The sequence below is a fragment of the Heterodontus francisci genome, chromosome 1 (genome assembly GCF_036365525.1).
Source record: "Heterodontus francisci isolate sHetFra1 chromosome 1, sHetFra1.hap1, whole genome shotgun sequence".
NCBI classification, from domain to species: domain Eukaryota; kingdom Metazoa; phylum Chordata; class Chondrichthyes; order Heterodontiformes; family Heterodontidae; genus Heterodontus; species Heterodontus francisci.
Genome location: NC_090371.1, coordinates 278,881,510 through 278,908,287, shown reverse-complemented (window position 1 = coordinate 278,908,287; position 26,778 = coordinate 278,881,510). Strand labels below are relative to the sequence as shown.

The 26,778-nt window shown below is 43.5% G+C and overlaps 1 protein-coding gene across 1 annotated transcript; it reads right to left on the bottom strand.

The window, feature by feature from the left end:
* Positions 1 to 293: 293 nt before the first annotated feature.
* On the bottom strand, positions 294 to 25,991 carry atoh1a (atonal bHLH transcription factor 1a). The gene is made up of 2 exons (XM_068037232.1): positions 25,925 to 25,991; positions 294 to 1,198 (listed from the first exon to the last, which is right to left on the bottom strand). Exons 1-2 carry the CDS (start codon positions 25,989 to 25,991, stop codon positions 294 to 296), a joined length of 972 nt encoding a protein of 323 aa, XP_067893333.1.
* Positions 25,992 to 26,778: the final 787 nt, after the last annotated feature.

The following is a 26,778-nucleotide window of genomic DNA, read 5'->3' as shown; positions in this document are numbered from 1 at the left end:
TATATAATCTCTCTCTATATAAAAAACCGGAATGCAAGGTAGCTACTTAAATATCTCAACGATAGAATTGGCAGTTTTTAATACCAGGGCTTCCGCCGAGAAGCTGAGTTTTAAAGTGCGTGCGTTACAATGAGCATCATCACGTCTGGAAATTAGTATCAAAATTAGCATTTTTTCTTAAAAAAAACAATCCAAAACAAAAATATTCTATTAGCATTTAGCGTCATAGCAAAACCAAAAATTATGCAATACAAAATGTTCATTCGGATTTCCACTCTTCACACTTGTTGCACTTATTGGTAATTCTGGGCTTGGGAAAGTTCCTCATCTTCGCTCTGCAGGTCCAGAGGGATGTCCTCAGAGTCACTGTAGTGAGAGTGAGGGGAGAACTCGCCATCACTCCGGTGGGAGCGGGGGGAGGTTTTGTTGCCCTCCTGCATGGGGGATGCGGACAGCTCCTGTTGGCACCTGGTGCCCCCCTCCTTCAAGGCCAGTTGCACCGGGTTGACTTGCAGCGAGTAGCCCGGGCTGGAGTAACGCCTGCAGCCCGGGGTGGCATTGCCCGGTGCCCGGGACGAGCCCTCGCCCTTTGCGGGCACCTCTCCGCCCTGCAGCAGCTCGGCCAGCGCGTTGATGTAGATCTGGGCCATTTGCAAGGTCTCGTACTTGGACAGCTTCTTGTCGTTGTTGAAGGAGGGGATGACATTGCGGAGCTGGTCGAAGGCGTGGTTCAAGCCGTGCATCCTCCTCCTCTCCCTGGCGTTGGCCGCCAGCCTCCTCTGCTTCTGCACGCCGTTGACATGCCGGCTCGGCGGGGCCCGCTGCCGGCAGCCCAGCTCCTCCAAGCCCATGCCCTTCAGCTTGCACAGCTCCCGCACTTTGATCGGGCTCTTGCCCCGGCCGGAGCCGCCGAAATCCGCCTCGGCCCCCAGCAGCAGCAGCTCCTCGGATGAGCCGGGCGACAGGTAGTCGGCGTGAGCCGAGCAGCTGCCCTGCAAAGCGGGTGCAAGCCAGCCTCGAGGGTCGGTGTCCAGCAGGGAGAGAGCAACAGCCTGTGGGTAGCTCTGAGCTGTCTGCTCTGGCTGCTGCTGCTGCTGCAAACACCTTTCAGCCGCCAGCTCCTTCATTTCTGTCCAATCTTCCGAATGCATCTGGCTCATTGCAACTTGATGATTGCAAACAAAAACAAATGCAAAAGCTATATATATATATATATATATATAAAAGTTCCAACACTGAAATAGAAAGTTCTGGAGAACACACTTTGCTGCTGCTCCAAATGCTGGTGTTGCTTTTGCCTTCCTGCTTTTTTTTTTGGTGTGTATATATATATAAATGGCACAGCACTGTCTATGCACACACCAGGCGTGTGCAGGTAAATCTCCTCTTGCCGCACAAGGGGCTGCGGCTGCCTTTAAATGCGGCACGCGCCGCCGGGATGAAAGGCGCCGCGCGCTTTTTTTGTGTGTGTCGTCGGGGGGGATGAATGGGCGCTCGCGCCGGTCGCGTGCTGGCAGCCAATCGGGGCGCGAGCCGGCGCGTGCGGCTGGCGAATGAGCGACCTGCCCTCCCTCCCCCCCTCCATTCACTCAGACTATGCAAATCAAGGGGAGGAGCAGCTCAATCAGAGACAATCGGGGTGGGCGGGGAGAGCGGGCGAGGTGGCGCGTGGGTGGAATGTTGCGTGTGTCTGTCTGGAGGGCGCGCGCACCTCCCGGGATCTCTCGCCCGTTTGTATCAATGGAAGGGTGGCAGGCGGCCACCTTCGGCGCCGCTCCCCGGCAGCCCTGATTGGCTCCCGCCCCTTCCCCCCCCCCCCCCACCCCCCTCCACCCCTCCCTGCAGGCCCGCCCCACACCTCGCGCCAGTCACACGCTTCGCTCGGCACGCGACTGGCTTCACACTCGGCACACCGAGAGACATGTGGCAGTCTGCACCGCTCTGCTCACCCACTCACCCGGTTAAACCCTGCCGCTGGCGAGAGCAGTTTGAATGCACGCTATGGGGGAAAGTTGTTGGGGGGGGGGGGGGGGAATGCAATCTTTAATTGTGCAACAGCATTTACACTTTTGCAGAAGGAGAGGTGGTTTTAGGACAAAGAATCTTTGCACTTTTAAAGTGGGAGGATTTTTCTCCATATCCGTAAGCAAGGGACTCAGTATTAATCTCCAACAGGAAACTCACCCTGATTTCTCAGTTAGACCCCAGCTCCCAGTTTAAAATGCTACAGACACCGAAAGGTACATTTTCCCGGAGCAAGATGCTGTGGTGCAGTTAACCACAATCGTGCAGGGTCTCTCTTTCTAGATGTCCCAGTTATTTTGTTGATCTGCATTATCAGCTACGGGACCGATGACATGGAATGCTGGTGCTGGGGAGTCAGAGATTTCTCCCCAAAATACTGCAAACCCCCCCCCCCCCCCCACCATCATTTTAACAAGTAGCATGCTGTGAAAATGACAATGCTTTGTTTTCGCTCTTTGATTTCAAACGTTGCACGTTTAGAGAATAATCACCAAACTACCCCAAATATATATTTTGTATAGTTAAAACACTCGTGTATGTGCATATAGTTAAACGCATCAGCATTTTAAAAATAAGTATATATGTATATTTTAAATAAGAAATATGCATTTTGATCTTTCATTTTGCAACTTTTAACCATATCCCAGACACAGCAAACAATTAACTAACTTAAATGATGTGTCTTAAACCTTAAGAACTTCGGACTAACGTTAGCAGCACACAGAGCCTTGCTAAACTCGATGTTAACGAGGAATTTAAATAAGTCCTTTAACTCTGAAACAGTGGCAATCGGCTTGCCTCCTGTCGCGATCAGTTACAACACGTGTTGAGCCTCACTGATTTGCAATTTAAAGCCAAGATTCACTTTTGGAGATGTGTGAGTCATATCTGCAATGGAACACCGTTGTACAGTAGTGTGGAGAAACGTGCCTTAGAGAACTACTGTGTTAAGCCTATTAAAAGATTAGTCTCCCACTGCGGCGCCTTTACTTTAGAATTACATTGCCACAACAAGAATCCACACTTCCTATTTTATCCTTTGGTTCAACCAATTTTTTCATTAATGTAACACAGGTGGCTAATCCGAATAAAACGGTTAGTCTCTTATTTTTAAAAAAAATCAATTAAAATTATTCGTCGCAGTTAAACTGTGTTCCAGGGATCTCATCCAGTTCCCCCGTTGGGTTTCAAGAGGTGTGTCATTGTGTCAGTTTGACAGCCCAGAGATAACTGCCTCTTTGTGCTTGTATAAGATTGACAGGAGTTTTTAGTCTGAAAGATTGTAACGCGCGGGTCTCTCCTTTCTGACAACTCATATTTATGACAATAGAGAAGTTAAAGGGTTACATTATTCCGTCTAGAAAAGAACCAGAGAGAGATACTTTCATTTCTCGCACACCCCAAAAAGAAACTGCCCTCAGATGCACTAAAACAAGCACTGTGCAGTCTTTTTACACAATAACACATTCATACATTAAAACATGCAGAGACAGTAGTGGAACAATTTATTGTGAGTCTCTCACTCATATTCTCCATGACTCCCTTCCACTCCATCATATGGAATCGAATCTCCCGGCGGTTTAAACGGCGGTCTGTACTTGGCTGACGTTTAAAGCCAAAAGAGATCCTGACGGTCTATTTCAAATAAAGGACAACAGCACTGTACCAGCCCAAGGTTAACTTACTTTGCGCACATATCATTTACAGCAGTTTGAGGTGGCTACAAAATATATTATAGTTTATAATATAATATATAATAGCAGTTTATGAGGTCGCTGCAATATGTGTTATAGAATCGTACAACAGAGAAGGAAGTCATTCGGCCCATCGTGCCCGTGCTGTCTTCTTCAAAGAGCTATCCAATTAATCCCACTCCCCCTGCTCTTACCCCATAGCAAACATTACCTTTATCCAATACCTCTTTTGAAAGTTACTCTCGAATCTGCTTTCACCAGGCAGTGCATTCCAGATCAGAACAACTCACTGCGTTATTAAAAAAAAGAACACAATTCCGCTCATCTCCCCATTGGATTTTTTTGGTAATTATCTTAAATCTGTGTTCTCTGGTTACCGACCCTCCAGCCAGTAGAAACCATTTCCTCCTTTATGTTATACTCTGGTCGGCACGAAAAGATCGCGATTTCCTTCACCAAACGCCCAGTTTCACCAGCGTGAGTTTAAGCCTGGCTTCTAGCCAGACTTACACTCTTGAAAAGTTAAACCTTCGCTTTGAACTTTTTGTTCCCAAGTCTTAAAACCAAGCGAGTTTCCACTTGGCGCTTCACTTTCTGGTTGCGGATTTTGTACATCAGGACACTTTTTTTGGTGCGCGGAGCTGACAGTGTGAATTGAGACAAGATTTCTGCCAGTTTTAAAGCGGTCCCTATTCAGGTCTTCCAAACATTGTCACCTGATTATACAGATCGGGAAGAAATGGCCATGTGAACGAGTTCTGATATTAATACACACAGCTGGGATCAATGGCATTGTATGATAACAATATTTTAACCCGGGTTGTGTCATTAGGATTGTATGTAATATATAGAGCAACCAAGTCAAAGAGGCGAAAGTGGCGTTTTTTTTTGGGGGGGGGGGGAGGGGGATATAAACTAAAACAGTGTTTCCTGGGATGACCCTGATTAACACGATTGCAGCGAGAGGAGTTGAAAAGTTTGGTTAAACTTTTGTCGCGTTCACAATTGCCTCTCTCTGGCCAGTCTCAAGCCGACTTGTGCTCCCTGCCTTTTTGTGTGTGTATATATATATATACAAGTTCACTCATTTGATCTTGCAGTAGCACGCCCCGTCCCAGAGATTCACAACGGCAATCACCCATCTGAACTCTGTATCTTACCATAAATGTGGGTCTATGTGATATCCAAATGTGGCAAAATGCACCGTAATCCGAACAGAGTAATATAAAGACATCTGTAATTCCTGGATAGCTGTACAGTATTTTAGACCCATGACAGGAATGAAGTAAAAAAATTATACGAACAAAAATAATTAAAATAATAAACGAATACAATTAAAAGCTTGTGTTGCCAATGCGGAAGCCAACGCCTTAAAAATGAGATGCCTAGATTCTTCCAATGCATCACCCTGCTTTACCTTTAAAGTAACATCTATAACAATGGTCAAATATAAAGCTACAAGGCTCCGACTGCGGGTAGGAGCGCACGTGTAGTTTGTGTTTGATAATATCCTGTCACATATTGGCTGTGCCGATGGAAAATCAAAGCAGGGACAAAGCATAAAGTAAGATGCAGAGGAAATGCAACGGTAAAATGGGCGAGAAAAATGGGATGAATTAAAATAAAGAAATAGACACGAAGAGACCACAATAAAACAAGGGCAGTTAACAATTACTGTGTGTGTGTGTGTGTGTGGGGTTGGGGGGGGGGGGGGGGGTGGGGGTGCGATAGTAACAGGCAATATAACATTTAAAACACAGATAACGAGCAGAGCTACAAGGTTAAGAGGAAGCATGGGAGGCAAATGAGTGCAAATATTTTGCACGAATTACTGTAAAAATAGTTTGCGTTAAGTTGAAGTGAATTTGGTTGAAGGGTGGAGCCTCGTGATTGTGACTCGGGATTTCTCGGTGTCCCTCAAGGATCTACTTTTCATTCCTTTGCCTCAGGACAAACCCCCGTGCCACACCAGGTTGAATATTGTAACTCTGGCTTATTAAAGTGTCCCCAGCACAATGGCATTCTGTGTCCCATTGGCCACGCTCTGCTTGTTCCTTGCAGAGTGTTAAGGGGAAATGTGACACGATGTTGCCCCCGCACATTATTCAGTCTGGATACCAGCTAACGCAGTGCTGTCTCCATGGCAATCACACCCCAGACTCCTTCCCACAAAAAAAACCCAAACCAAGAGACATAATGCAGGGCTGGGGGCGAGAGAGAGAGAGATTATAAATTACATCACCAAATTAGAAGGGAATGTGTATCGAATAAACTGTGCAAGTCTCTACAATTTATAACAATCGCCAATGCCTTTTCAATTGCTTCTGTATATATTTTTCTGTTACAATGATTCGTTCGATAGGCCTATTTTGTTAACCTAACCTCTGCCTAACAGTAGCAGGACTCTCATTGCACTTAACCTATCTCAACAGGCACTTGGAACAGCGCCATTATCACCTGCACTTCTCTTGTGAAAAATGCATGATATTATTAACTTGCTGGATGTTTGTATCCCACCGTTAAAAACTGAGAACAAACCTTTACTATGAGTGCAAAATGCCTTAGCTACATCAATTAGATGTAGAGTTTATTTATGAAAAAATGTTACGCCTCCAAAGCAAAGCAGTGTAGATAAACATTTAATGAAGTATAACAGTCATATTCATTTTGCCCTGTTGATTTTATATTCAAGAACTTGGTCAAATTGCTTGATCGCATTCTTCTCCAAAGACAAGTAGGAAGGATGAATGCATGCTGCAAGTAAAAATCCTACTAGCTGTTCACGGAGTGAGAAGGCACCAAGTACATTTAGTCTTTAATGTTGCATATGAAATATGTGCCTTCACAATTCATCTTCAAAGAAGACACTGCATTTTGGGAAGCTATACATATATAATTCCTTATTTTCCACATTTCAAAGGGATGCTGTCTTCTTCAAAAATATTATTTGGCAAGCCTTTCTTGTGGTATCTCAAAAATGAAGTAGGGAACTCTTGTGCTGTTTTGTGAAGTTGATTGTAATATTAATGGGATGTTAACGTGAACTGGTGCATTGTGACTTGGCAGTTAGAAAAATACTTCCAAACATTACCAGGAATTTAGCAAAAATCTAACCTAAGCCATGAGTGCCAAACTACAATATTGCAGCACGATGAAGTGTAAAGTATAAATCATATAGCTAAAGGACTACTCAGTGATCAAAAATGTAAAACATTTGTCAAAACTTAGCAATGTCATTGTACTGCAACAATGGGCCGATTTTTTTCCTCCCGCTGCCGGGAGTGGCCGTGGGCGTAAAAAATGGCGGTCTGCATGGACGGGTCGCATGCCGCCATGATCTACTGCGTAGCAGTCCAAGATAATACCCCAATATAATAAAAGCAAAATACTGCGGATGCTGGAAATCTGAAACAAAAACAAGAAATGCTGGAATCACTCAGCAGGTCTGGCAGCATCTGTGGAAAGAGAAGCAGAGTTAATGTTTCCGGTCGGTGACCCTTCTACCCCGGTTGGGCTGACCCACCCCAATCACGTGGAGGGGGTATGCACTGCGAACCCAGCAATGGCATTAGCTGCCTATGCACAGGCACTGGTGCAATTTTTAAAGGGCAGCTTGTCCTTTTTTTGAAGGCCTACCCCACCCCAATGCACCACAAAATAAACCATTGCCCCTTCCCCCCAATAACAATTAAATATAATAGTTGCCCTCTCCCCCTCAAAACACTTACCTGCAAGACTTGACCTTCCCCCCCCCACCCCGAAACTGATCAAAGTGCAGAGATCACCCCTCCCCCACTCCCCTATACTATTAATGCCAATTGTGAACCCTCCCTCCTTCAACTGCACTGAAAATTTGAAGAACCCCCCCCCCCCCTTCCCCACCTTGGTGGCGCCAGCTTTCCCTCGCGGCACGGACTCTGTGGTGAGCTGCGGCCGGTACAATCTTCTGGCCACCGCCCCGCCCGCCCCGGATCCCAATGTTGTGAACTCAACAAAATCCCGGACAACAAGTGACAACTATTGTAAATATGCACAAAATAGCAGACACCCTGAGGTGTCAGCTATGGCTCGGTGGTAGTTGCCTTGCCTCTGATTCCAAGAGTTGTGAGTTCAAGCTCCCCTCCAGCAATTCAATCAGTTAATCTAAACTGCTGCAGTAGTTAGGGAGTGTTGTCCTTTTGGTGAGACAGTAAAACTGAGGTGAATGCCTAAAGCATATTATTTGGTTATTTACCTCATTGCTGTTTGCAGATTATATTGTACTTCATCACTGGAAAACACTTCGGGATATCATATCTGAAATGTATTGCATCGTGTGGTACAAGAGCAGTCCTAAATTGGACTACTAGTCTGTACAGGGTTAGGTCACCCTAACTGAAGAGCAGTGTGGGGGATGGAAACTACAACTGATCCTCAGGAACCCTGAGCCCCTGATATGTTAAATTTAGGCAAGGATTTGTGTTTCTATTGAAGTTCATGTGTTCTAGAGCTAGAACAGATCAGTTGTGATGTTCAACTTAACATAGCTACATTGGGAGGCAGGAGCCTGACATCAAGTTCTGGATGAGAAGCAATTCCTTTCAATTAAAAATTAGGAAGACCAAAGCCATTGTCTTCTGCTGCTACCATGAACTCCATTCCCTCACCCCCATCAACAGACACTGTCCCAAGCCTCTTCAGAGGAGGTTTATGAGAAAATGTTTGACATCTAATCATATAAGGAGATATTAGGACAGGTGACCAAAAGCTTGGTCAAAGAGGTAGGTTTTAAGGAGTGGCTTAAAGGAGGAAAGAGAGGTTTAGTGAGGGAATTCCAGAGCTTAGGCTCTAGGCAGCTGAATTCACAGCTGCCATTGGTGGAGCAATTAAAATTAGGGTAGTGCAAGATGCCAGAATTGGAGGAATGCAGAGGTCTTGGAAGGTTGTAGGGCTGCCAACCTGTGCTATGGACTTCTAGGTAGCGTAATGGAAGCAGTTGGATTTCATAATGGGAACTGCTTTTTTTTTCAGATAGATTGTCAATTTCCTCCCCTCAACAGAGAGAGAGAGGTTTGAGAATCTAGATTTCTTGCAAAAAAGTTTTGCTCTGTGCGCAGAAATTTTGCACCCATCAAGGTGATGAACATCAGTGCTGGTGGGATGAACATTTCCTTCAGCAGCTCAAGGAGCTGACCTGTCATAGTGACACAGTGGTGGAATCCCAAGTGTGGAGATTTACAGGCTGACAGAAGATGAGCGAGCCTGTGTTTTGCATGTTTCTTTCCAGATCTCCAACAGGACAGCTAAGGGTAACTATCAAAAGAAATTATTTCAAAATGGCAAACTTAAAAATAATGGTGGGGGGTGGATGTGTGAGAGAGGAATTCTTTGGATAAGTAGCTTTAACCCACAGAAAACATTATTCCATTTAAATAAGATTCCATCTTTCCAAAACCCTGTCCTCCTTTCTAACAACTTACTTAAAGCTAATTTCTTTCACTAAGCTTATGGTCACCGTTTCTACTATCTTCCCATTTTTGCTCTGTCCATTTCTTCCTTAGCGATAGTCAGCACGGTTTTGTGACGGGTAGGTCGTGCCTCACAAACCTTATTGAGTTTTTCGAGAAGGTGACCTAACAGGTGGATGAGGGTAAAGCAGTGGATGTGGTGTATGTGGATTTCAGTAAGGCGTTTGATAAGGTTCCCCACGGTAGGCTATTGCAGAAAATACGGAAGTATGGGGTTGAAGGTGATTTAGAGCTTTGGATCAGAAATTGGCTAGCTGAAAGAAGACAGAGGGTGGTGGTTGATGGCAAATGTTCATCCTGGAGTTTAGTTACTAGTGGTGTACCGCAAGGATCTGTTTTGGGGCCACTGCTGTTTGTCATTTTTATAAATGACCTGGAAGAGGGTGTAGAAGGGTGGGTTAGTAAATTTGCGGATGACACTAAGGTCGGTGGAGTTGTGGATAGTGCCGAAGGATGTTGTAGGGTACAGAGGGACATAGATAGGCTGCAGAGCTGGGCTGAGAGATGGCAAATGGAGTTTAATGCGGAAAAGTGTGAGGTGATTCACTTTGGAAGGAGTAACAGGAATGCAGAGTACTGGGCTAATGGGAAGATTCTTGGTAGTGTAGATGAACAGAGAGATCTTGGTGTCCAGGTACATAAATCCCTGAAAGTTGCTACCCAGGTTAATAGGGCTGTTAAGAAGGCATATGGTGTGTTAGCTTTTATTAGTTGGGGGATCGAGCTTCGGAGCCACGAGGTCATGCTGCAGCTGTACAAAACTCTGGTGAGACCGCACCTGGAGTATTGCGTGCAGTTCTGGTCACTGCATTATAGGAAGGATGTGGAAGCTTTGGAAAGGGTGCAGAGGAGATTTACTAGGATGTTGCCTGGTATGGAGGGAAGGTCTTACGAGGAAAGGCTGAGGGACTTGAGGTTGTTTTCGTTGGAGAGAAGGAGGAGGAGAGGTGACTTAATAGAGACATATAAGATAATCAGAGGGTTGGATAGGGTGGATAGTGAGAGTCTTTTTCCTCGGATGGTGATGGCAAACACGAGGGGACATAGCTTTAAGTTGAGGGGTGATAGATATAGGACAGATGTCAGAGGTAGTTTCTTTATTCAGAGAGTAGTAGGGGCGTGGAACGCCCTGCCTGCAGCAGTAGTAGACTCGCCAACTTTAAGGGCATTTAAGTGGTCATTGGATAGACATATGGATGAAAATGGAATAGTGTAGGTCAGATGGTTTCACAGGTTGGCGCAACATCGAGGGCCGAAGGGCCTGTACTGCGCTGTAATGTTCTAATTCTTACACTTTTGTGAAGCACCTTAGGATGTTTTTCTACATTAAATGTGCTACATAAATGAAAGTTATTAATTTTAAGCCATTGGTTTGCATTTTGTCCCTTGATTATTTCTGGTCCTTAGTATAACTTCTTGTTATTCCCTTTGAATGAACGCTTGCAGTTTATCCTGCACTATATTTCCAATTAAAGTTCAGTGTTTTTCAGTCCAGCCATAAAATGACTCACTACTAATTTGTTCTGTCTCTCTCTCGCTCTCTACAATAGTGGAAGATATTGTGTACATTAAATTAATCTATCTTAATGTCAATACAAAATACCATAATATTTTGTGTGGTTCAGTTATTTTTATGACTTGAAAATGAAAGCAAAATTCAAAATCTATATAATGGATTGTTTTCTATTGCTTGCTGTAAATATTGGAGTACAGCACACAACCATGTACACTATTCCCCACTTTAGTGAACATTTTTAGGAACAATATTTAATACCTTAGTTATAATGTTTTCATATCACTGTGTAATTTACTTCTCCCCACACTCAAAATTTATTTTGTTGTGCAAGTGTATTACACTGTTAAATTTACGGTAATAAATCTGCAATGACTAAGCCCTCTCACCTCTGAGTCAGAAGGTCGTGGGTTCAAGTCCCACTCCAGAGACCTGAGCACAAAATCTAGGCTGACATTGCAATGCAGCTTTGAGGGAGTGCTGCACTGTCAGGAGTGCCATCCTTCAGATGAGATGTCGTCCCTCTGAGATGGATGTAAAATATCCCAGCACACTAGAAGGACAAGGGTAGCAAATACATGAGAACGCCACCACCTGCAAGTTCCTCTCCAAGTCACACACCATCCTGACTTGGAACTATATTGCCGTTCCTTCACTGTCGCTGGGTCAAAATCCTGGAACTCCCTTCCTAACAGCACTGTGGTATACCTACCCCAAATAGACTGCAGCAGTTCAAGAAGGCAGCTCACCACCACCTTCTCAAGGGCAATTAGGGATGAGCAATAAATGCTGGCCTGGCCAGTGACGCCTACATCCCATGAATGAATTTTAAAAAAACACTATTTGGAGGAAGGGCAGGGGAATTCTCCCCAGTGTCCTGACCATTATGTATCCCTCAACTAAAACAGATTATCTGGTCATTACCACATTAATGTTTGTTGGAGCTTGCTGTGCATAAATTGGCTGCCATGTTTCCCACACTGCCATAGTGGCTATACTTCAAAAGTACTTAATTGGCTGTAAAGTGCTTTGGGCTGTCCTGAGGTTGTGAAGTGCACTACATAAATGCAAGTCATTCTTTGCACGATCAAATTAATGACTGTTTAACGTGCTAAATATCTCACATCAATGTGGGCTATCAGCCATTAAAGTCAAACCAGAAAGAACAGAGAACAAATGAAAACAATCTATGGATCTGATCATATTTAGCAGAAAGATAATGGATTGTCTGAAAATACATCAGAGCTGTAATCTTAGCTCAGGATTCAGATGAGCAGTTTACGTCACTCAGTACTGCATTGCAGTGTCAGTCTAGATTTTAGCTGGAGTGAAATTTGAACCCATAACCTTCTCAATGCTACCAATTGAGCCATGGCTAACACCTGAGGAGATTGGACAATGGTATTCAAAATTATGTTAAGTTTCGATAAGGTAAATAGGGAAAATTATTTCCACTGGCCAGTGAGTCCATAACTAGATTTAGGATCATCACCAAAAGAAGAGGTTGGGCGGCCTCAGGAGCAATTTTGTGCAAATTTTGGGCTTCCCCTCAGCATTACGTTGGTTAGACCTGAAAATGGACACAACCAATTTCCACCTTAATGTCTCTGGTTAAAGGAGCAGCAGCTTATTTGGAACATTGATTTAAAAAATCTTCAGGTTTCTGGCAGGCACTTAGCTTTCTTAGTTTTGTTTATTCATGGAGGCTTTATAGCCACTATATATATATATATATATATATATAGATACAATATAGATCAGCAATCAAAATTCTGGAGATGGAAATTTCACTGGGACTTCCTTCTTTGGGAGGAAAAGATGAAAGGAGATAAGATTTGATTACATCTGCTCTTTACCTCACAGCTGTGACTACAGATCCAAGCATGACTGGCTAGATTGTCGGACTTTGCCACCCAGACAGGCTTCTCAATGGAACAGGTGGAAGAAGAGGAGGCCCATCTACAGCCAAAGGCAGGGCAAGATACCAATGGCCAACTGGAAGATATCCTAGATGAACCACTGTTGTGGGCAATGAGGGCCACCTGGCTATCTCTTGGGAGGACAAGACATGCATACAGGCACTTATGATGCCTGCATATTTCTGGTTTCATCATGAGTGGCACATTCACCCAGTTGAAGAAATTATTCTCTCTACTTATGTGCCTGGTGGAATGGCTTAAACCCCTTCAGCAACCTTGGTTTCAATACAAACTCAATCATTTCAGCTGCTAATTCTACACCAACAGAGGAATGTTCTCTGGACGTAACTGAAATAAGGTGCAACCAAATTTAATTCCCTATAAATCTTATATGAACATATGAATTAGGAGCAGGAGCAGGCCACTTGACCCCTCGAGCCTGCTCCGCCATTCAATAAGTGCATGGCTGAACTGATTACTCCACATTTCCACCTACCCACGAAAGTCTTTCACCCCTTTGCTTATCAAGAATCTATCTACCTCTGCCTTAAAAATATTCAAAGACTCTGCTTCCACTGCCTTTTGAGGAAGAGAATTCCAAAGACTCACAACCTTCTGAGAGATAAAATGTCTCCTCATCTCTGTGTTAAATGGGCAACCCCTTATTTTTAAACAGTGACCCCCTAGTTCGAGATTCTCCCACAAGGGGAAACATCCTTTCCACATCCACCCTGTCAAGACCCCTCAGGATCTTATATGTTTCAATCAAGTCGCTTCTTATTCTTCTAAATTCCAGCAGATACAAGCCTAGCCTGTCCAATCTTTCCTCATAAGATAGCTTGCCCATTCCAGGTATCAGTCTAGTAAGCCTCCTTTGAACTGCTTCCAACGCATTTACATCCTTCCTTAAATAAGGAGACCAGTACTGTACGCAGTACTCCAGATGTGGTCTCACCAATGCCCTGTATAACCTCCCTACTTTTGTATTCAATTCCTCTCGTGATAAACGATAACACTCTATTAGCTTTCTTTATTACGTGCTGTACCTGCATACTCACCTTTTGCGATTCATGCAGTAGGACACCCAGATCCCTCAGCATCTCAGAGCTCTGCAATCTTTCACCATTTGGATAATATGCTTCTTTTTTATTCTTCCTGCCAAAGTGGACAATTTCCCACTTTCCCACATTATGCTCCATTTGCCAGGTCTTTGCCCACTCACTTAACCTATCTATATCCCTTTGTATCCTCCTTATGTCCTCTTCACAAGTTACTTTTCTACCTATCTTTGCGTCATCAGCAAATTTAGCAACCATACCTTCGGTCCCTTCATCTAAGTCATTTATATAAATTGTAAATTTATATGAGGTTGGTGCATTTTTCCCCTTAATTGAGTGCATCTTCCAGGCCTCCTCCAGCCCTACTACAACAACTTGCATTTACATAGCCCCTTTATCGTAATAAAACCTCCCAAGTTATAAGCATTACCAAACAAAATTTGATACTAAGCCATGTAAGGAGATATTAGGCCAGATGACCAAAAGCTTGATTAAAGCGATGGTTTTAAGGAGTGTCTTAAAGGAAGAAAGTGAGCTCGAGAGGCAGAAAGTTTTAGAGAAGGAATTCCAAAGCTTAGGGCTTTGGCATTTGAAGGCACGGCTGCCAATGGTGAAATGATTAAAATCAGGAATGGTGAAGATGCTAGAACTGGTGGATCAGAGTTCTCAGTGGCTGTAAGGCTAGAGAAGATTAACGGTATTTGTGCTTGGTAATGAGATTACACTTCCTAAGAAATATAATTCTTCCTCCAATGTTGAAGAGGTCAGCCAGACCATCAACTCATTTTCTGCAGTGGCAGTTTTGATGACAGATGAGATTGATGTTTTTTGCTGGGAATGAGTGTCCACAGTCAATTCTGGATACACCAGGTTGGGGAATCATGATTCATTGAGTTGGCATGTACATACAGCATCAACAAATGTAATGAGCCTCATAGCAGCAGGTGCCTTTATCACCATGTTTTTTCACTATGTTTTCTTATCTTGAGAAAGTCGTTCCCACTTATGGATGTCTATTTTGCACTATGTTCCAGTGTAACTTTTAAGCAGTCTTTATATTTGGTTTTATTTGGCTGACCGCCAGAAATTTGCTTCCCAGTTGTCAATGCATCATAAAAGATATACTTTGGGATTTATTCGTTGGACATTGTGGCTACATGACCTGACCTGACCAATGTAGCCCTGCCTTCATGATCAGATCCTCCATGCTTGGCCTATATCTCTATTTAAAACACCTCTTTTCAATGATTCTTATTTTCCTGAAGACAATTTCCTGATTCAAATAATTTATTGATCTCAGTTGTTCAACCCAATATCCACAGCTTTTGGGGGAAGAGAGTTCCAGATTTCCCACAAATCTTTATGTGAAGCAGTGCTTCCTGATTTCCTTCCTGAATTTTCTGGCTCTAATTTTAAGATTCTGCTCCCTTGTTCTGGATTGCCCCACCAGAGGAAATAACCTCAGTGTCTACTTGTTTATCATTTTAAACAATTCTTTTAGATCATCCCTCAACCTTCTAAGCTCAAGGGAATGCAAAGCAACCTGTCCTCATCATTAATCCCTTTAAGCCCTGGTGTCATTTTGGTACCCAGATTACTGCTGTAATGTACATACTCTGTCTCCTTTATCCCACTCTATCACTTGTCCTGACATACCGGTTGTGATTGCCTCACTCACAGTACTAGAGCACCACCACAGGTACCAGAGGAGAATTGCAGGCAAAGTCCACTATGTCGACAAGTGATGAATGAACAAAGGATTCTCATGGTTATTTTGTGGAAATGGGGATGTCAACAAGTTTGTTTGCCAGCAGTTTCCAAAGAAAGGGATGATGTTCAAAGAGATCTATAGAGAGCTAAGAACAGGACAGATGCACAGCAATTGGCATTTAGCATTAAGAAGTGCAAGATTACCGGACAAATAAATAAATTTCACCTTAATTAGATGCTTTTATCCCTCTTTTGACACTGATAAACTTATAAAGGTATTTCATGGGGTTGTTGTTATCAGATGTGCCTTGTCCAACTTATCATAATCAAAATTACTCAACTGAGCAACAACTTACAGGTGAGTAACATACTGTCTAATTTTGCAGGTGATCTTCAGAGTTGCTTTACCTGAGTGTGATGGCACAGACTGACTCGGGAAAAATCAGTGTTGCATTGAAGACCAGAAGCAGGTTTTTGCATATGCAAACACCCTGAGGGCTGCTTCAGGTGTGGATGAAGGACATCTCTTATTTGTCCTTACTCAATATTGTAGGGCGGTGCACTTTTTGACCTCCATTTTGGGTCTTTTGGAGGTGCTATGCAACTGAATTTCTAGGTCACATCTACTGCACAGATGCAATATAAAAATAACTTTTAACTCAGCTCAAAATAATGATCCCGACATCCTGAAGACCACTGCCAGTTAAAACTCAGTTTACCCATCTCGATTGATACCCTTTGATACCTTTACCAAACAAAAATCTATTAATCTCAGTCTTGCAATTTTCAGTTGACCCCCAACATCCACAGCCATCTGGGGACAGAATTCAGATTTTCAAAACTCTTTGTATAAAAAAGTTCCTCCTGATTTCACTCCTGAATTGTCTCGCTCTAATTTCATGACTCTGCTCCCTTATTCCTGAATCTCCCACAGAGGAAGTATCTTCTCAGTATATACTCTATTGAATCATTTTACCTACCTCATTTAAATCATTCCTCAACATTCCAAACTCAGAGGACTACAAACCAAGTTTATGCAACCTTTCCTTAATCATTTAGCACTTTGAGTCCTGGTGTCATTCTGGTCAATCTGAGCTGTACCCTCTCCAAGGCTGCTATATACTTTCTGATCAGCGGTGTACAGAATTGAATGCAGTACAATAAATGATGTCTGACCAAGGCTCAGGACCACTGAAGCACCTCTTCCTTACCTCCTGAGGTAAAGACCAACATTCCATCGCCTTTTTTGATTAAATTTTGTACCTGTTCACTAGCTTTTATTGAATTGTGTACATGGACACCCAAATCTCTCTGTCCCTCTACAGCTCCTAGTTTTGGATTCTGGATCTTCTTACCCCTTGGTTTCTTCTTGTTGCTCACACACACTGTTTCTCCTCTCTCTCTCTCTCTCTCTCTCACACTAGCTCTCTCCTTCACTATCTCCTCCCTCTCTCTCTCTCCCTCCCTGTCTCTGTCACTATCTCTATCTCTCTTCCCTCTCTCTCATTAATTCTCTATGCCCTCTCACTCTCTCTCACCTCTCTCTCTTGCATTATCTCTCCCCACTCTCTCTCTCTCTTTCTCTCTCCCGGTTCCTATCTCTCTGATTCTGACCTTCACCCTATGATGCTTTCCCTACTTAGAATCATAGAAACTTACAACACAAAGGGAGGCTATTTGGCCCATTGTGTCTGTGCTGGCTCTTTGAAAGAGCTATCCAATTGATCCCACTCCACTGCTCAATTCCAATAACCCTGCAAACTTTTCCTTGTCATGTATTTATCCAATTCCCTTTTGAATGCTACTATTAAATCTACTTCTACCCTCCTTTCAGGCAGTGCTTTCCAGACCATACATCCATAGTTGCCAAGTCATTGCAGGTTGGTGCAAGTTACGTCAAGCAGGGTATGGTAACATACGACCGTACGAATTAAGAGCAGGAGTAGGCCACTCGGCCCTTCGAGCCTGCTCCACCATTCAATAAGTTCATGGCTGAACTGATTATTCCACATTTCCACCTACCCCGATAACCTTCCACCCGCTTGAGAATCAAGAATCTATCTACCTCTGCCTCTGGAACATAGTGGTTATGTTGTTGGACTAGTAACCCAGAGACCTCAGATACTGAGCCAGAGATAAAAATTCAAATCCCACCATGGCAGCTGGAGTATTTAAATTCAATTAATTAAGTAAATCCAGAATTACAAAAAACTAGCAATTACTTGTTGTAATAATCTATCTGATTCACTAATGCTCTTTAGGAACTAAATCTGCTGTACTTCTCCAGTCCTGCCCTTTAACGACCCCAGACCCATAGCAATATGTCCTAACTGCCCTCTAAAATTGGCCAGCAAGCTACTCAGTTGCATTCACCTTCTCAAGAGCAATTAGGGAAAGCCAATAAATTCACCCACATCCCATGAAGGAATAAAAAGTAGATGCAAGTGAGTTCCATGTTTAGTTACTTTTTCTTTACTCACTGTTCCCTAACTTTTTTAGTTGTAACTTTATAGCATATATAGAAAATATATATGTCTGTGCATGTGTGAGTGCTTGCTCGTACTTGTCCTGTGCAATTTGGTATATTTGCTTCATTGTTCCTGTGATCAATTTATTTCCAGTCACTTTCACCCAGGTTCCGTTACCTTACCTGTTTCTTCAGGAAATGCTTTGGCTCTGGACCTATCTTGAATCCCCCTAATGCGTTATATTAAGGATGCCTTCCAGCAACATTCCTCAGTTCATCTCTTCCTCGCACAGATATTGGTAAACCGGGATTTAATCATGAGAAATGAAAAATCCATGATCGAGGAGTTGAATCGCACTCTGAGCGAATTGCTGTTATATCTCACAGTTCAGATCATGGCAACATTTTTGATTTTATTACACTTTTGTTTTTCTCCAGCAGCTCAATGGAACAGCAACAATGACATTGACTGAAAACTGTTTCCAACTTTCCTGCAGTCCCTTAGCACTGGTGAAAGTGCAGTGGTGTGGAATTCTCATCTATCCCTGTTTAGGGATATGGACACTGCCAGAAATTTGGTCCTGAATCTGAAATTCAGCAGTGAGCCAGTGGGAGTGTGCTGGTGCGAGGGGGCCATGTCAGACTCTGCACCAGGCTTCACCTGTGTCTAACTGACAAGCTGTGGACAGAGGTTGGGTGACCCGAGGCAACTCACCAGCCCGGACGTCACTAATTTTGGGCTGGCTAAATGCAGGTGAGGCCCTCAGGTAGGTTTTCGGAGGGGGTGGCGTTGGAAGGTGGGGAGCCAAATGGGAGGAGGGCGAGTGGGGGCTGATAGTTGTTTGCAATAGTGCTCTGGAAGAGCAGTTACAGCACCTGGGAGCATGAAAGGGACCACTGGAGGCTTCCAAAGATCAACAACATCTTGCATTTGAACGGCGCCCCATTCAGTTAAGTAAAGAGAAACTTACCATTCACTCATCATCCCTGTGCTTGCTGAACATGGCTTTAAAATTCTCATCCTCATTTTCAAATCCCTCCATGGCCTCTCCCCTCCCTATCTCTGTAATCTCCTCTAGCCCCACGACCCTCCGAGATATCTGCATTTCTCCAATTCTGGCCTTTTGTGCATCCTTGATTTTAATTTCTCCTGCATTGATGGGCATGCCTCTGCTGCCTAGGCCCTAAGCTCTGGAATTCCCTCCTTAAATTTCTCCTCCTCACTACCTCTTCCCACTCCTTTAGGATGCTGCTTAACACTTACATCTTTGACCAAGCTTTTGAACACTGTTATATATTGAGAGGAACTTGTAAAGAAAGAGACACCAAGATGGCCAGATCAAATTTTCAATGATGCTATCATGCACTGGGCATGCTCATAACATAAGAATACATTATAGCCACCTGTCCTAATATCTCCTTATGTGGCTTGGTGATGACTATTGTTTCATACCGCTCCTGGAAGTGCCTTGTTAAAGGCACCATTCAAATGCAAGATGTTGTTGATCTTTGGAAATGTCGAGCGGTCCTTTTCAGGTTCCCAAGTGTTGTAATTGCACATCTAGAACATTCCACGTAAATCCTGATCTGCGATTTGATAACTTTTCAGAGTTTTACAGCCCATGTTATGAAAATAAAAGCCTACACAAGTTGTTGCACTCAGCTTTAATTTCCCTCCACAAACCAAGCAGAGCACCTTCAGAAGAACTGCTTTGGTTTAGATCTTTTCTTTGGATTTGTTCCTAGAAATTGAACCAGCTTTTCTCGAGTGCTTTATGTGTAGGATGGATTTGGGAAAGAAGGGACTGATCCAAAGAGCTTTGACTTATTTGGCATAGGTGTACCAGAAGAGATTTGGACATTGTATTGATGGGGTAAGCGTTCAGATTTAGCTGGGTTTGGTCAAACCCCCCTAAATAAGATATGTTTCAAGTTTGGGTTCAAACTAATATAATCCCCAAAAGGATAGAAACACTTCCCATTCATACACACTGACACACATACACCCCCAATCCCCTCTCACCTACACCCACACATAGACACCACTCACCCTACTACACAAACACACACACACACTCACATAGACACACACACACACACAATTAATAAAAGCAAAATACTGCGGATGCTGGAAATCTGAAATAAAAACAAGAAATGCTGGAAATACTCAGCAGGTCAGGCAGCATCTGTGGAGAGAGAAGCAGAGTTAACGTTTCAGGTCAGTGACCCATCTTCAGAACTGAACCTGAAACGTTAACTCTGCTTCGCTCTCCACAGATGCTGCCAGACCTTTTTGAGTATTTCCAGCATTTCTTGTTTTTATATCACACACACAATTACATAGGCATACGTCCACACACATACACACTCAACCCCCACCCACATTAAACCTGACTCACATGGAATGCATGTTAGATCAGAGCTTTTTCAATATAACTCCTATCTCTCCAACAATGCTGCTGTTTGTCATATTAAGCCAGTCAATCACTTTAGTCAGTAGAGCAATTGATTGCTGTAATCAAAACCTGAAATGAAAGAGATAAAGGCCTTAAAAGTCCACAGGCCTTGATGCCAAAGGTTACACTGGGGTCACCACTGCCCAGGCACTCAGGCACTAATCCAGCTGGAATCTGTGGGGCCATTGGGTGGGCACCTAATTTGTTTGGGCTGGTAGACTCATCTGATGCACCTTTAGAGCATGCCTGTCCCATGTGCCCACAAAATCTGCTTCCTGGTGTCCTTCAAGGAGAGAGCTGACTAGACACCTCCCCACAACTCCTGGCCCTTTCTGTCTTCACAGCTACGGGCCGCCTTCCTGATGTGGACCTCATGTGGGAACACACTGCTACCCATTGGGATGCTGGTCTGTCTTAATGCACTCAGAGTCCTGGTTTCCTTCTAGGTCCTGATTGCACTGGGGAAGCAGGACTTCACAGCACAAGGTGTCCCCACCAGCAAAATCTTTCCTCTTTTGGAGTCATTTACCTTGTAAAGGGCGGGAGAAGGTTTCACCCCATGGGCAGAAAGTTCTGGAAACAGCCAAAGAACTCAAGGCCAAAGTTCTTATCATCCACAAAAAGGACTTTGATGATCTATGAGGCAGCACAGTGGCGCAGTGGTTAGCACCACAGCCTCACAGCTCCAGTGATCTGGGTTCAATTCTGGGTACTGCCTGTGTGGAGTTTGCAAGTTCTCCCTGTGACTGCGTGGGTTTTCGCCGGGTGCTCCGGTTTCCTTCCACAGCCATAGCCTTGCAGGTTGATAGGTAAATTGGCTGTTATAAATTGCCTGTAGTATAGGTAGGTGGTGTGGGGATGTGGTAGGAATATGGGATTAATGTAGGATTAGTATGAATGGGTGGTTGATGGTCGGCACAGACTTGGTGGGCCGTAGGGCCTGTTTCAGTGCTGTATCTCTAAAAAAAATAAATAAACTAGAGAAAGAGATATCTAAGCTTTCATACACTTGTGTACAGATCATAAATATCAGGATAGTAAAACATATCCATTGTACAGACAGGAAACCATATAGTTTTGAGTGACATTCTTGCCTGTAACCAAAAATAGATCTATGCATTCTGTTTGCATCCTCAGGACGTCCCAAATGTTTTAAAACGAATGAAGTAATTTTGAAGTGTAGCTATGCAGGTAAACAAAATAGCCAATATGTGCACAGAAAGGTGCCACAAACATCAATGAGGAGAATGATCCATTGATTGGTTAATCCGTTTTGGTGATGTTGGCCGAGGGATAAACGTTGGCCAGGAGGATTCCCCTATTCTACTTTGAATAATGCCACTGGACCAGTTACGTCTGTCTGAACAGGTGGATAGAACCTTGCTTTGATGTTTCATCAGAAAGACAGCACCTCCGACAATGTGACACTCCCTCGGTACTGCACTCATCCTAGATTTTGTACTCATCTCATGAAGCAGGGAGTAGAATTTTTGCCTTTCAGACTCAAATGCAAGATTAGTACTGAGCTGAGCTGGTGCTTAACTATGATGTTAATTAAGTGGACTTCCTTGCAGCTCTTTATATCACTACTGTTAACCGTTTCCACAGTTTTTGGTAAGAAACCATTAGTTCATGAAGAAAATTTCTATATTTAGATAGAATATATCTCTATTAGTTATTTTATTTGCTCTGCAGGTCTTAATATTATCATTTTTAATTCTGTTCAGATAAAAATGGGAGATACCCACATTGCTTTCAATGCCTCCAGGATGTAGACTTTCTCATGATCAACATGCCAATTCAATGTTCCCTAACCTCTTATCCTAAGGGCAAATGCTTCTAATAGTTAGATTTCGGCAGTGTGAAGAAGATCAGATCTGAAGTTGCTTTAGGGAATGTTTAAGCTGTAAGACAAGTTGGAGGAAAGAAAAAGTCTGAAGAAGTTTCACAGCAAGGTGATGTTCATTCCAATGACTCTAATTTTATTCTCTAATTTTTATTCTGTTTACTAGTTTGATGAATTGATTAACTAATATAAATTTGTCAATTATACATAGGATAAGAAATAATGAAAAACAAATGAGCAATTCAGTTTTGATCAAACCTATCTGTTCTCTCAAATGGGCGCAAAAGATCTCATTCCACAACTCAAAGAGGAGACTGAAAGTTTTCCCTGCGACCGAGTCAACAGTTACCCTAGTCAACAGTTACCCTGAAAGAATTTTTGTCTTATTGTGCTCCTGTCAAGTGGCATGGGATACTTTACCCAAATGAAGCTCTGCAAAACCTCTCTTTGGACCTCAATATAATCAGGAGAAGTCCTGAATCTTACTAAGACCTTACAATCTGCACCTACAACTCTGACCAGTTGCATTTCACAAATGACTCCTCTATGGACCATCCCCAGGGGAGATTTCCTCTGCTTGCTATTTGTGGCAGTGAATCCAAGTTCACTTCAGTAAAGAAGCAAAAAACTGCAGATGCTGGAAATCTGAAATAAAAACAGAAAATGCTGGAAATACGCAACAAGTCAGGCAGCATCAGTGGAGAGAGGATCAGTGTTGATGTTTTAGGTCGATGACCTTTGGTCAGAACTGGAAAAAGTTGGAGATGTAACAGGTTTTAAGCAAGTTCAGAGGCAGGGAAATAGGGGAGGGGAGAAAAGAACTCTGGTACCCTATCTGACCTCTCTCTCCTTGGCCACCTACACTGTTCCAATGAAGCTCAACCTAAGCTTGAGGAACTACACCTCATCTTTCAAGTAAGCATTTAACAGCCTTCCCGACTCAACAATTTCAGATCATGTCATGCATTCTGCCCCCATTTTCTCAGATAGCAGTAAAGGCAGGCTTGGGTCTGCAAATGAAACCCGACCTGAGCCCGACAGAACCATGCTCCGACCCGAGCCCGACCAGGCCCGACCCGTTTCATTTTTTCCTGTGCCTGACCCGATCCGGCCCACCCACCGGAATGTTCAGTTAATCTAGCCTCCGTTTTTCACTTTTGAAGCTTGTGCAGATAAGCAACAAAAACTGTAACTGCACTTGAAAGGTTGTTTAAAAAGTACATTTAAGATTGGAGCCACGTAGCGGAGGTGGTGTCCGACCCGTCCCGACCTGACCCGAGCCCCAATGCCGGACCCGGAAGAGCGACCCGACCCGACCTGAACCCGACACATGTCTTCGGGTCCCGTCGGGTTTGGGCCGGGTAGCCATGCTCTAGACAGCAGCTGTTGGGAATGATTTTTCTATTCCAATTTACACCTCCTCTAGACCCATCTTTTGTTTATTTATTCCAAACCATCCTCTTATGCCTTGCACCATCATCCCTTTTGTCATTTAATCACTCCTGCCTTCCACCCAATCACAGACATTTCCCTTTTTTTTCTCCCTCCCCCCTTTCACGGCCTCTGTATTTGCTTTAAACCTGTTACATCTCTAACTTTTTCCAGTTCTTATGAAAGGTCATTGACCTGAAATGCTGACTTTGTTTCTGTCTCCATAGATGCTGCCTGACCTGCTGTGTCTTTCCAGAACTTTTCAGTTTTTATTTTGCTTCAGTAAAGCTTTTGTCATTAGCTCAAGCACTTCCTTGTTGTTGCGTTATTAACAGAATCACATCTACAAGATGCACTGCAGTAACTCACCAAGGCTTCTTTGACAGCACTTTCCAAACCTGTGACCTCTACCACCTAGAAGGACAAGGTCAGCAGATGCATGGGAACACCAGCACCTGCGAGTTCCCCTCCAAGCCACACACCATTCTGACTTGGAACTATATTGCTGTTCTTTCACTGTCGCTGGGTCAAAATCCTGGAACTCCCTTCATAACGGCACTGTGGGTGTACCTACACCCCAAGGACTGCAGCGATTCAAGGCAGCAGCTCACCACCACCTTCTCAAGAGCAATTAGGGATGGGCAATAAATGCTGGCATAGCAGCGATGCCCACATCCCCCAAATGAATTTTAAAAAAAGGTTGAAAGTCATCATTGAGTCACCTCTGAGTGGTCATTATGAAGACATGATATTGTCATGAGCCTTTACCTTTCCCAAACAGAAGGAAACTTGCCAAACCCTTCTTGATAACTATATTGTGTCATGGCCAATATTTATCCCTCAAACAATATCGCTAAAAAAAAGTAGATTATCTGTTCATGATTACATTGCTGTTTATGGGATCTTGCTGTGCGCAAATTGGTTGCCGTGTTTCCTACAATCTAACTGTGACTACATTTCAAAAGTACCTCATTAGCTATAAAGCCCTGTGGGACATCCTGAGAACCTGAAAGGCGCTATATAAATGCAAGTTCTTTCTTTTTTTTTGTACTGCATCTCTGTAGAAGCTTGCTATCTTATGTGGAAATACCATTACATTTTGTTGATCATATTTGGTGTAAATAAAGCTTAACCTTTAACATGTGCATTTGCCTACTCTGTAAGATATTACATTTAATGCTCAGTAAAACAGCATACTTTTTATCCATATACTGTTTAAACACTGCTAATTAATATAAACAAATATTTTGTTGCAAGAAAAAATATTTTGCTCGATTTCTTCCACTTGATTTGTTCCTAGGTGAGCAAAGTTATTCGTCATGAATTAAAGTGGGACATTTCCTGGGGGATACATATCGTTAACTCTTTTTGTTCAATTTATTTGGCCTAATTGGAAGGTAAGCTGCTAGAATTGGGTTGGAACATTTCGACCACACACGGTGATGTTGGCTGTCACTTTGTTGTAATTTGCGATTTAACCTGAAATAAATAAAATTTAATCTGCAAAACTGACATTTAAAAGCCAGAGGCAACGTTCTGGGGTTTTAAATTGGCAATTCCACAGAGCAGACCACTGACATTAATGCTGAATGATTCCCAAAACACAACCTGACTGTATACACCTCGGGGGAGGGTCCAGTGTGGGGTGGGCTTTAGCGCGCAGGGTCTGGTGTGAGTGTGCCCCCGTGGGAGGCCCAAACCATTTTAAGTGGTTGAGCCTCATCTCAATACGCAGGCCCAGCTGCGATGGCACGAACCAACACCGACAGAGAGCTCACCAATCATTTGGGGTTGGGATGTCTGGGGGTCCTACATGGAGCCGAGCCGTGACCAATTGCTGAAAGGGCTGGTGGGGGAAGACAATCGCGAGGGTGAGCTGGAGGGGCTGGCAGTGGGTTGGAACAATATTGTGGGACCAGGGAAAGCATTCATGCAGTGGGCCCGCTGTTAGGCTGCTCTATGCTTAGTTCCAATAGGTGGAGCATGCGCATGTAAACACAATGCCCATTGGTACCTCAAAAATACATTGGGAGTCCTACGTATGAACTCCATTTGAATACTGATGCAGGCAGGTGACTGGGTTGCCTTTGTGAAGGTCCCAAACAAAATGGCAGCAAGTGGATTGAGAATGCGGGGGGGAAAGGCTGTAAAAATTCAGCACCCTGTAGATTTTTGGAGCACAGCCACCTCGTTCCTGCTTAGTAGAGTGTGTGACATTTATCCCCTTCAAGTCTGAATACAATGTGAGTTTCTCCAAACCGTTTTCAATTAATCATTAGATTTGAAGTTTGAACTTACCTGACAAGGCTGCAATAAGAAAGATTGATTGGTTTGTGGTTTCCCATGTGATCTTACAAATCAACATGGCAACCGACTGGAGGGTTTCCAACTCTGGTTGAGTGCGTTCCTGGAGGTTTTGTCACATGACCTCCCACCTCGAACTGTCACACCCTCCCACCATTGATCCTTCCTCAGAGAGTACTGCCTTCTGGTGGCTGGTTCTTTTGACTATTTTGTTACCCGATTGGGTTAATCTCGATTGCCGGTCAAACAACCTTTTCTCCCCATCTCCAACATTCTTACAATTAATAAATTAAAATGTTCAAAGAAAATGAAAGAAGAACACATGTAATGGCCCTATAATTTTTCTCCTCGATTTTCCTCACAGCAGTGTGCTGGAGATTAATTTTCAATTCCTGAAGGGTTAATAACCCTAACCGACAGCCACCTCCGTACAGTGTCAGCAACATTCAGGAAAGACTGTAAGTTGGCAGGAGTATATCGTCACAAGCAGAGTACATCTCGTTTCCATGGTGACTCAATCCTAAACATTCAATACTAAGTTCCACAACCCTACAAAATATTTAGAAAGAATCAGTGCACAGTGCTTTCAACCAACAACTTATAAAAGCATTGCACAGCACAACCATTGACCAGAAATGTAACTGCACCAGCCATAAGAATGTTATGGCTATAAGAGTAGGTCAGAGGCTGGGAATTCTGCGGCAATTGACTCACCTCCTGACTCCCCAAAGCCTGTCCACCATCTACAAGGCACAGATCAGCAGTGTGATGGAATCTTTCCACTTGCCTGGATGGGGTGCAGTTCCAACAACACTCAAGAAGCTCGACACCATCCAAGACAAAGCAGC

Bases quoted from the DNA above. Each gene is read 5' to 3' on its own strand.
- atoh1a (XM_068037232.1), bottom strand. From the start codon at position 25,991: ATGTTGATTTGTAAGATCACATGGGAAACCACAAACCAATCAATCTTT. The intron at 1,199-25,924 runs GTAAGTTCAAAC...ATATATATATAG, and splicing joins TCTTATTGCAGCCTTGTCAG to CTTTTGCATTTGTTTTTGTT.